Source organism: Pteropus medius, unplaced genomic scaffold (assembly GCF_902729225.1).
Source record: "Pteropus medius unplaced genomic scaffold, Ma_sr-lr_union100, whole genome shotgun sequence".
Taxonomy (NCBI): Eukaryota; Metazoa; Chordata; class Mammalia; order Chiroptera; family Pteropodidae; genus Pteropus; species Pteropus medius.
The window spans coordinates 3,963,977-3,976,297 of NW_024340848.1; the positions used below are offsets into that span (position 1 = coordinate 3,963,977).

The 12,321-nt window shown below is 33.8% G+C and overlaps 1 protein-coding gene across 1 annotated transcript in view; it reads right to left on the reverse strand.

Moving 5' to 3' along the window:
- Positions 1 to 496: 496 nt before the first annotated feature.
- LOC120582627 (T-complex protein 1 subunit theta-like) overlaps positions 497 to 12,321 on the reverse strand; it is a 28,122-nt gene continuing 16,297 nt past the window's right edge. The window contains exons 4-5 of the mRNA XM_039837986.1: positions 11,067 to 11,076; positions 497 to 851 (exon numbers count right to left, since the gene is read on the reverse strand). Coding sequence (XP_039693920.1) covers positions 529 to 851; positions 11,067 to 11,076 — 333 coding nt within the window. The 3' untranslated portion in view covers positions 497 to 528. The remainder of the gene's footprint in view (positions 852 to 11,066; positions 11,077 to 12,321) is intronic.

A 12,321-nucleotide genomic window follows, 5' to 3' on the forward strand; every position in this document is an offset into this window, starting at 1 on the left:
TTCCTTCCTTCCTTCCTTCTTTCTTTCTTTCTTTCTTTCTTTCTTTCTTTCTTTCTTTCTTTCTTTCTTTCTTTCTTTCTTTCTTTCTTTTTAGACATTAGAATGACTGAATATGCTTTTCATTGACAGTGCCTGGTAGACTCAATTGATCATACAAACTCTTGCTTGTTTTTAAATGTCTGTATCAAACAACTAAAAGCTTTTTTAAAATCAGCAGCACTTATAAATGTCTGCTTATTCTACATCTCACATACCACAGTTTAAAAAAATACGTTAAATTGAAAAAAAGATAGTGTGGGTCTAAATTATAACTAAAATTTAAAAATTATACTTAAATCTTAAACAAGTTGTTTTTTTGTTTTTTGTTTGTTTGTTTGTTTGTTTGTTTTAGTAACAACACATTTACTGTATCAACCAGCCAAGGATATAAACACAAAACATCTCTTAATTTAAGAATAGGAAAATATTAGGCAATTCCTAGAGTACTACTATACCTACAGTCTTTGCCTACAGTAAAAATTAAACCATTCAATCATTTTGGTCATCATCCCAGTCTTTCTTCCCACTTGGAGGTTTGGGTTCACCAGCTGGTTTTGCCATGATGATCTGATCCACTCTAAGTACAGTGATGGCAGCATTGGTGGCCAGTTTGATAGCCCAGTATTTTCCCATGTAAGTATCTAGAATACCAGCCTCCAACATGTCCTTTAGAGCAGGATCTTCAGCCTCAATATCTAATCCAACATTTTTATTTCCTTCTTGATGTACTGCATAAAGTTTAGAGATTACTTCATTGGCCTTAACCCCAGAGTTTTCTGCCAGTGCCCAGGGAATAGCTTCAAATGCCTCAAATGTGTGTTAAGATAAAATTTGTTGGGTGGTATAGCATAATGATGACTTTCAGAACATTTATCTCGCATATTTCTTCCACTTAAGATGCTATAGATTCATTAGATAATTATTCCTTAAAATTCATACAATAACCTTGCTTCTGGTAAAAGTCACACTTTTAGAGACTGAATCAAATTAGATAATGAAACAAATTATTTTTCCTTAAAGTGTTTTAGCTTTCTATTTCTGTGAACACATGTCTGTGTTTTTAAACCAATAGGAAGGAAAAATACAGCTACAGAATAAATTCAACATTAAATCTTATATTTAATAAGAATCTAAGATTTCCCTGTTTATTCCATTTGGGATGAATATATTTTTGCATAGTTTCTTTATTTCTTCATTTCTACTTATCGTGTTACATTTTAGCCTCAGCATATTACAATTTTACAAAACGTGATTTTTTTTCCTTAGCTGAGAAACTGACTGCCTAAGAAGATTAAAAAAAATATTTAAAATTTTATAGATTTGGTGGTCTAAATAAGAAGAATCTTTCCTTTGTCTTAAATGTATATAGTAGTTTGTCATTCTGTCTGTTGTGAAACCAAAAACTTGCTGCTAAGCAGAAACAGCTGTTATTTATGTGTTTAATCTTCTTACTACTGTTAGAGACTGTTAATTATTATTAGGTAATTATTTTATTCTATCAAACAATATTCTTTTCTTAGTAAAACTATTCCAATATCCCTGGTTAATTTCCAAGGATATGTCAGAGATTATGTGACCAATTATATTACATAAAATAAAATACTAAAAATCTGATTTATGTTTGGAAAGATTTTGGCATTAAGAGGCATCAGCATTAAAAGTAAATACAAAATAAGCTTGAGTATAAAATTAAACTTCAGCATATAAACTAGCAGACACTAAAAATCATTTCATTGGCTCTAGTTTTGAAACTTCCAAAGTTATCTACTTTTTCACAGCTACCACCCTAGACAAAGCCAACACACCTTGAAAACTTTAGATTTTAGACAAATTGTACCCTTAACACTTAGAATAAAAACCAACGATTCACTATGACTTACAAGAAAATCCTACATGTTTTGTACTCTGTCTACTTCTAATCTCATTTGCTATCACTTTCACGTCCACTACTATATTCAGCACGCATGCCTTCTTTCTGTTCATCAAGCATTTCACGTTTTCCTTTCTAAGACCTTTGTACTAACGCTTCCCTCTTCTTGGAAAGGTCCTCATCCCTAATCTCCATCAGTCTCTTTTTATTTGTCAAATGTCAGTTCCACAATCACCTTCAGAGGGCATTTCTCTGATACCTCTCATCTAATGTTGCTAATTGTCAAATCATTTATTATCATATAGCACTTTGCTATATCTTAATAGTATTTAACAATCTCTAAAATTACATTATTTGTTAATTTCATTATTTGTTAATTACTTGACCCCTTTCCTCATGAAAAGAGGGATTTTGTCTGTCTTGTTCACTGTTATATCCCTAATTGCTAGCACAGTGTTTGGCACATAGTAAATGCTCAGTAAATATTTGTTGACTAAATAAATCATTAAGCATAGCAAATCAATCTGGAATTCACAGTGAGATTCAGGAGAAACTGTACAAATGATTATACACATTTTTTAAAAGCACATAGAAAACATTTTTACTTAAAAAAAGAATGAGATTTCCAGGCACAGGATAGCAGGCTCTCAAAGTGTTAGGAAAATGCATAAGAGAATAAAGAAAAATGTCAACAAGTTGGGAGACAAAGTTTCATGGTTTGTTTACATTTCTGTAATTCTTATGGTAACTTTTCTTTCTGGACTATCTTTTCAAGGATATTTGTATAGGAACATCCTCGGAAGACAGAGGAAATATCTCCTTTTGGAACAATGGCAGATTTGTTTGCTGTTGGGGATAATAAAGATAATGTCTGCTTCCAAGTCAAAAGCTGGGCAAATTTGCTAGAAGTTCCCTTGAGAAGGCTGGAGATTGCTTAACCTCAGAGTTCTTCGACTGTGGCACAAACACACTGTGTATGGAGCATCTGCCTGGGCCTCTGCCTTGCCGCATGGACTTGCAGTAGAAAGAGAACTGATGAGAACATGAAGCTCCTGTTACCTGCAATGACATGAGTAATAAAGTCTATTGTCTCTAACATAGGAGTCTCATGTCTTCTGCCAGCTTATATATAAAACCATAGGTGAACTTGTTAGCTTGCAAGCTGTGTAAATTTTCAGACCCTTCATAGTTCTCAACATAATGATACTATTAGCTGATGTATTGAAAAAAAAAGGAACCATATAGTTAACTCAAAAGAAATTACCATTAAAAATGCCACCGATGGGATACTTTTTAAAAACACATCTGTAGATAATACATTTCTCATATACTTAAACAAGTCAAAAGTGATGACTCCCAACTCTTCCATTGTCTGCGGCTAATCTGAGTTAGTCAGGCTCTACTGACCTCTGAATCCATACTGGGATTATTGCTGAGCTGGCCAAAAATTGAAACAAGCCCTTCCCCCACTCCTCCCACCCCCATTCTCTAGGTAACACCTCTTTTTAGAATACTACAACTTGCTTTTAAAAATCTAACAGAGAATTGTTATGAGAGCTAAATGTGTCAAATTTTATAAAACATTGAGAATCATGTCGAGAGTATTGCACATACTGTCTATGATTTGTTATATTTAAAAAAAAAAAAACAGAATTACTTCCTTAAAAAGGAAACACTGAATTTGAAAAGAGAATTAAAATTTAATTATTAGGTTTTCTGGAGAAGATACTGAAATTCTTGTATTCACTCAACAAACACTAAGTATCTACAAAGTATGTATTAAAAGTCATACCATGCTTTTGCTAGAAATATGAAAATGACCTAATCCTGAAATCAGTCGTCCTTTCACACAACAAGTAGTTATTTAATAGCCACTCTGGGCCAGACACTATTCTAGATACTAGTCATTCTGTAGTGTGCAAAGCAGACACAAGTTTCTGCCCTCTAGTGGCTTAGATTCTAGTGAAGTGATTGCATATAGGGCAGAAGGAGGAATGATAGGGATTCTAGATAATGAATAAATCCATGTAAAACTTACAGATTGTGAGAGGAGACTAAATGACAGGAAACACAGGGAGGATAAGAGCAACTTTATATTGACTCACCAAGGAAGCATCACTGAGGTTCACCATCTGATAAAGGAAACAGATTTTCTAATGAGTGAGTACGCGGCATTGGCCAAGGTGCAGGATGACATCCCAGTTCTCTTGTATTAGTTTCCTGGGGCTGCCATAATAAAATACCATGACAGGGTGGCTTAAATAACAGAAATTTCTTTTCTCAACAGGTTTTGAGGCTAGAAATCCGAGATTAAGGTGTCATCAGGGTTAGTTTCTTGTGAGGTCTCTCTCCTTGGCTTGTACATGGCCTGCTTTCTCTCTGTGTCCTCACATGGTATTCCCTTTGTGCTCATGCATCCCTGGTGTCTCTCTGTGTGTCCAAGTTTCCTCTTCTTCTAAGGAAACCAGTTATATTGGATTAAGTCCCACCCTAAAGGCCTTATTTTAACTTAGTTACCTCTTTAAAGGTCCTAGTTCTGAATGCAGTCACATTCTGAGGTACTAGGGTTTAGGACTTCAATATATGAATTTGGGCAGGACATAAGTTAACCCGCACATTTCTCTCAGAGTTAGAGAGAGACAGATGGGGATTAAAACACTGGCTTTATCTTCTTGTAACACTGTCCTCTGATACATAGTGATTTATGATATGTTAAATTCACAAATGGTACCTGGTTTTCAGAATTATTTATTGTGAACCCCTGAAGTTGCAGCTGCTCCGGGAGGGATGTGCCTTGACACATGTGCCTAGTGAGGCTTCCTGGCAGGCTTAATATAGGCAATAACTAAGGAAAGGAGGGGTAGGTCCCTCAGTCCCTGCCCACTTGAGCTTTGTCTCTTGCAACAAAGCACAACCTGTGCATGTAGGACCTGGCAGATGGCCTGAGATATTGCAAGATCTTCCCATGCAACTGTTGTTCGTCTGTGTGTGCTTATGCTGCATCCTTTGAGTCCTTCAAATCTAAGTAAAATCACTGAAGGGAATATTGTAAACCTTTTTTGTTTTTGTTTTTGTTTTTTCTTTCAGATTCCAATCTTAAAACCAGTTGATATTAAATTAGAGACTAGGTGGAATGCAAAGGGAAAGAACAAGTAGTCATAAAGAGTTTCAACAAACATATTGAACAAATGACAAAATATAAACATAGTTAATTATTGGTGGTGAATACATACTTCTCTATGCTTTCTGTAACTGTTTAAGCTTTTCAAAAAAATTTTTTAAAGAGAAAAATTTTTCTCACCTGCAATCCCTTACTTTATTTGATACTTTATAGTGTGTCCTTCATTCATATATTTATTACTTCATAACCTCTCTATGATATAGATGGGTTAAAGTAATCTCTTCATTCTAATTTCATCAATGAAGGCTCAAAGAGATGAAGCACTTCACTTCAGATTTTTCTTATAATTATTAAAAGGTGAAATGGAAGTTCAGTTCTAGCATTTCTGATCCCAGTGCAAGTGCCTTCCTAGCTCTCCTGTAGTGCCTCTGGCAGCATTATGAAAACTTCTAGTGAACATATCTAGAACTGGAAAAAGACATTTTAAGAAATTTCAAGGTGCCCGTTCTTTTCTCCCTACTCTATATTTTGTTTTGTAAAGAAAATCTGAGGGACTTATGCTTTTGAATTTAGGTGGTGGCACGTGATGCAGTAGATGAGAGCCCTGCCTGGCTTTGAACTTCAACACTGCCACATTCTGGCTTTGTGGGCCTTAGCAACCATTTATTTACTCTCTGCTTCAGTTTCTTTGTTGGTAACATGGGGAAAATTATAGTACCTAGGCACAAGGTTGTTAAGAATGAACCGGATGATCCATAAAGCACTTAAGATAGATCCTATTAGAACTATCACAATGTGGGGTAATGGAAGAAAGTTTTGATGTATAGGGTAGAAGAAGACAGATAAAAGCAATCACTAGTCCCTTCCTCTACCTACCAAAAAAAAAAAAGTCATTAACTATATTCGCCAATTGATTTTTTTAAATGTCATAAGTGTATTCTGTTGTATAAATCATAGAATGAACCTTAAGGACACAAAAACATATAAGATGTCCATTTACCTCTATGCATAAATGTGGTGCCTGAAAAGCTAACTCTAGCCATTGAAAGCAAAACAAGTTTGAAATCTTTTTAATGCTTTAGAAAACATTCCGTAAAAAGAAATAAATATGAATAGCCGGTAGTAAATCTCCTCTAAAATCCCTTTATTAGACTTAGCATTAGAAATCCAAATTTGAAAAAAAAAAAAATCAATGTTATACTTTCAAAGATAGAATCAATATTTCTTTTTTAAAAAAAGAGGCTGTGCACATTGTTTTAGTGCTATTGTAGAAACAGTGTCACTTTTATCTCACTCTGATCTTCAAATGCAGGTGACCTTGTTTGGTTTCAATAGAAAAATCTCTCATGAATTTACATTGCCATGTTAGCTGTGTAGTGTTGATTGCAAAGATATAAAACCAAATAATGCCATAAAACAGCCCTTCAGGCACATTACCTTTTTAAACTATTTGCATAAAGATGGACTGTGCATTGCTATGTGCATGTAGTTAGATTCCCAAATTCAAAGGAAAAAATAAAGTCCTACTTGGGTTTTCTAGGGCTCAAAAGCATAATCTATATAATAATCTATATAATCTATATAATAATCACAAAGAGCAACTTTAAAGAAGGAAGCAAAAAGAAAGCATATCACACTTGTTGAACATTAGCATTTTGTTTGATTGTTGTATATTGTATGAAACACTAAAACAAATACTTGTCACCTAAAATATTCTTTTTCTGTAAGAAATATGAAAATGTTACTGATACACTGGGATTGGTTAAAGAAGAAAAAGTAAAACTACTGTAATTTCTCAACTAATTCTTAAAGTAGATATTGAAAATAAAAATGAAGTTAAGCAATAAAATAATAAGGTATAAAATACTTGTTCATTATAAAATATTCCTATTCATGTGAACGAGTGTTCTTTTGATATCTAAATGTCTTTTTTTGTATGTGTGCCACATAAGTTCATATAATTTGTGGTTGTGAATCATTGCCAAGTTAGTGTTTTAATTATATTTATACAATTAGAGTTCAATGTATAATTCTAGTTAAAATTTTAGAGGGGCTGAAATAAAAATGTCCCTAGATAATTGACATATGTTTCACCATTGGAATTAAACAATGACCATGCAAATAATTCTGATTTTTTTCTTCCAAACTATTTTGAAATAAGGGCTGTTTTACTTCACACTCCTAGAGAATATACTAGGTTGATTTTCTTTTATTCTGTATCAATCACAAAGAAAAAAATATTAGAGGTTTGCCTCTTCTTTTAAATTGTTACATGATCACGGACTATTAAATTTGCCTCTCAAGATGGTCGAGTTTTCTTTTTAAATAAGAAATTTGGTCTTAGGTGTTCAATCTTTGATGTTCAATAGCATTGAAAATCCCTCATAAGTGTTTTGAAGATGGGTCACTCAAGATGAAAAGCTGAGTTTGTGGCACTTCATAGCCGGGCCTGTTTGAACCAGAGTAGTTATACTTGTTCTTTAAAACATGTTTTTTAATAAGAATAAGTTATCCAACAGTAAAAATGTCTATTACTTTCTCCATAGTTGCTAAGATCTCTTCAGAGATCTTAGAATTCATAAATTTTTGTAAATTTTCTATAGTTGATGAATTTGCAAGTGAAATACTACTAGTAGTAAAAAAAGCTAATAAATATAGCACTTTCTGAGCACAAGAAACTCTTCCAAGGGCTATAAAGTTAAGTCATTAGATTTCATCGCAATCTTTTCAAAAAATAGTTATATTAATATATCTTAAGGTAATATATCTGAAATCTCCCATTCATATTCATTAATATTTTATGCAAATAATATTCTTATACAAAGATCATACAAATCTGTTAGAAAATCACCAAGACCCTTCAAAAAATTAACAAGCTCATAGAATTTATTAATATTTAGAGTTAAATTAAAAAAAAATTTAGGCACCAAATTAGCAAATAAAAATATTTGATAGTGCTCCATTCCAATGAGAGGTGATGAAAAGGAGATTTTCCAGTTTCTGAGGAGAGCAGAAAATGATGTTTCTGGAAAGCAATTTTACGATATGTATTAACAGCTACAAACATGTAATACATTGTAATATTTCCAGGATTTTTTCCAAAGGAGATAATCATATTTAAAATTATTTAAATACATGGTTGCTTACTACAGAGTTAAATGTAATTCCAAACTAATTTGAAAAAAAGTCTAAAAAATCTAAGAAAATTGAAGGGTAAAACATGGAGCATTGATTTTATGAAACATTTTGTTACTTATAAATTTTTAGCTTTTTTGGAACAAATAAAATTGAAGAGACATTTTATATATAGTAAGAAAATCTCAACTGCATGTATGTGCACATTTATACACATATGTATGGACCAAAAAAAAAAAGTGACTCCAAATATACTATAAACCACCTGTCACCTGAGAGCCCACTGGAGATAGATTAAATTTGGATTTAACTCCAATGTCATGGGATACACCAGTCCAGATTACTCCCTCCACATCGCTTCTTTCAAATTCTGTGTAATTTCTTCTTTCATCCTGTTTTCTTGTGTACTTCTATTCCAAATTTGGACACAGTTTCTCCTGCATCAAACTAAATCTGAAGCTCAACTCTTTCATCATCCCCTTACTCCTAACAAATTTACTTACCTATAACATTTTATGAGTATTAACTTTACTAAATTTTGAAGGAACCAAGGGTGAGGTTATCTCATACAATGCAAGAATTTTTCCTCTTCTACATCCTTACTTCTTCCCAAACCTCCCTTATGGAATAACCAGCAAATATTTTCCCTTTCTCACATGTGATCGTTCTGCTGGTTTGAGATCCATGAAGGTTTCTACTTGACCTTACTTGAGTTTGTTAAGAAATTTCTTTTGAACAAATATTATAGCATCCTTGACAGGATTCCTGAAGAATACGCATATTTTCACTTCAGTTTGTTATTATTAATAATATTGTCCTTTAAATGGTAAATACAGTTTATAGGATTAGAGAATTAAGATTGTTCACCCTATTGGAAACTATTTCTGATGCAGATGACGCAAGCTGCCTCCCCTATTCTTTTGTATATGTGTCAGCTAAGAATGGCTCTTCCAGCCTGGGGTTGCATGAACTGCTCTTGCTCTCTGGATGTGTAGGAGAGTGGTTTCTTACCTGATATCCATCAACCCTGCAGTTCAAATCACAGAGTTGTCATTCCTACACCCCAGACCCAGTCTCCTTCTCTCTCCCTTTCTGTCTCTCTCTTTTCAAAATCAAGCTCCAGTATTGAATGATAGTATTCATGTAGCTAGGAGGATAAATTTAAACTGACAGGAAAAAAGATAGAACAAGCATCATCCTCCTCCTCTCATTTGTCTCCCCCATAGCAATATTCCAATTCCTTCGGCACCCTGTTGTAATCAACTTGCAGTGGAGGGGGATGCTCCCTGTCCTCCCTGCATTGCCTTCTCTCCACTCTTTTTCTCTCTCTCTTCCTACAATAGCACAAAAGCTACTTAAAATGTTACAATGTGTGCATGTGTATGTACATATGCACACACACACATCCTTGTACACAAACAATGGCATATATCATTCTAAATGCTTGGAGCAGCCTAGCCATTCAGTTCATTATCGTAGTGCCTTAGCCCATGTAACTGGGGAAGAGGTAGGTGGTTTTCTATACAAAGAGCTCTTGCACCAAGATGTGAACACATGATACATAACCGAAATAAATTATTTTAATTGACACATTTATTCTTGGATTAATACTTTACTCTTAATGTCTTACTACTTATGTCCACTTAATGGAGTAAGTAACGGAGTAAGTAATTACGACCAAGTAATGGAGCCTTGACCATAGCACACCCAGGATCTCCCTTCCTTGTTGTCTGAACTCAACTTAATACCTAACCTCATCATTTTCTCTTATATTTCACAATTTGAGAAGTATTTTTAGAACATACATGGACCAAGTAATGAACTATGTGAAATGGTTTCTTTTAATTAGAGCCTTCTTGTCCTGACTAAAATGTAAAAGATTAAATAGCAGAAGAGGGCTGGAGATCTCTGGGCCAGGGACTCCTGCCCTGCACACCACCTCACCTTCAGAGCTCCGGCTTCCTCACTTCCTCTTTAGGCTGAAATAGGGAAGAGAATATGGCTAGAAAAAGGGGTCTGGATGTCTTATTTAAATAGAAAGGTAGTTAGGATGTCCCTTTAGTTTTCTGAAAATCCACAAGGAGAAAGTAAGATCTAAATTTTATGTTGAGGAGGAAAGTGTTCAGATAACAAGAACTGAACTAATCTCACAAGAGTCAGATTCAATCAAACTACCCCACAAACTCCCCCACCCCACTACTGAAACTTATCCTTTCCTCCCATTCTATTCTCAGTAAAAGTGGAAAGAGATGTAAGGAAGAAAGGAAGCGGCAATATCCCTATAGCGGTATACTATGTCAGTTCTTATATGTACAGCTTTTGTTTCCTTTTCTTACATGCCCAGATTCTTGTTAAGAATACCTACTCCAGGCTCCTTTGAAAAGTACAGCTATCTAGTACTCCCCATCTAGAACCTGGTTTCTCCCTTCATTACAGCATTTGTATACTTCACGGTGGTCCCCATTCCACTGTGTAACATGTAATGGGGAAGAAAACACCCAATTTCAAATGGAACGTGTATATCGAGTTTGTTAAGTTAAAGTTTTGAGGTAAAACCATCCTAAACATGATGCTCAGGACTTGAAATGCTTTTTTCACATTCTCTGAGAACAATCTATCTTAGAAGAAGGTCTGTCAAGGATAAAAAAGGGAACATAACAATTATGAAAGATGTTTATTTATCTGAGTTTGAAATTATAGATTTGCAAATAAACACAGACATAATGACACTGGATTATATAAATTTGAAGGTGACTAGTATAAACTAAATGCTTCATAGTGCAGATTTTCTGGCAATTTTATCACAATGCATGATAGTGTTTAGACTGAGAATCTCTGTTTAGAGCAATTCTGTCAATACATACCAGAACACGTCTAATAGTTTACTTTCCATAATTGGAACAAACTTCTTCTTATTTGACTTTACAAATGTGTATGATATCAATTTCCAGTGTCTCTGAGGATTTATTTATCCAGAAAGGAAACACTTTGATTCATAAAGCCAATTCATAGTGTAATTAGTACTTGGCAGGACACTTGGTCAAATTGCCAGCACCATAGCAAATAAGATCAATAATTTGAACTACTGAGAAATGTGAGGTTAGAAATTTCTTAACCCACCAATTATTTACTAGTTGTTTATTTCAATTTTATTAATAAAAAATTTAATGAGCATCAGAATGGTTATTTTCTTGAATATTCTGGCATCTATCGGTGCCAACATTATAGTGTAGAATTCATGAATTCGATCTAAAAATTAGACGTCTAACTCCTGATCATTTATGCTTTCTCAAAACTGAGAACTGGAATAAGCAGGTGGAATTGGTGCAAGTAACATGTATGAGTCTTTAAATAACCATAAACTCATTCATACATGACTTGATTTTTCATTGAAGAACTGTGATTCAAAAGAAGTCCACGAATATCTAAGACTTGGTTATTTCCCTTAAGAAGTGCATAGCTAATTTAGGGAGACAAATTCAATATAAAGCTAGTTATAACACTACATGATGAGTTAAATAACAAAAAATGTAACCATCGTGATATTGCGAGAGCATCTAGAATCCTAGAATGGTCAGAAAGGCAGACATGAATCTTGAAGGATTGATAGCAATAAGGAAATGGGAAAGGGGTACATTTTGAAAAGAAAAGAAAGCATAATAAAAAGGAAAAAAAGATAATCTATTTCATCAGATACCACTTAAAAACCATTGCAAAGTGGGCACTTTCCAAAAACAGAGGCTTAGCAAGGTGCCAAGTCCTCTGTGATCCATTATCCACCCACCAAATGTGTTTTTGTCTTGCGATTATTAAATAACTGTTGACTCTATGTCTACTTTATGTGAATGACTCTATATAGATATCTATATAGTATACTGTGGAAAAGAGAACATTAAACTGAGGACAATGAAACCTGAATTTTAGCACAGATTTTATAACTCAAGGCATATATCTGCATATACTCTGATATAATAATAATGCCACAGTTAATGCATAGCGGAAAACTCATGAAAGTATATTTGTTAGCACCTAATGGTGGATCCTGCACCTATGTGTTTTCCTATTCTTCTATATTTAAACTACTAAGTGGGGAATTTAATTATCAGTATTAAAGTAACATTGTAAACATAAGTAGAAAATTTGAACACAAAAATTT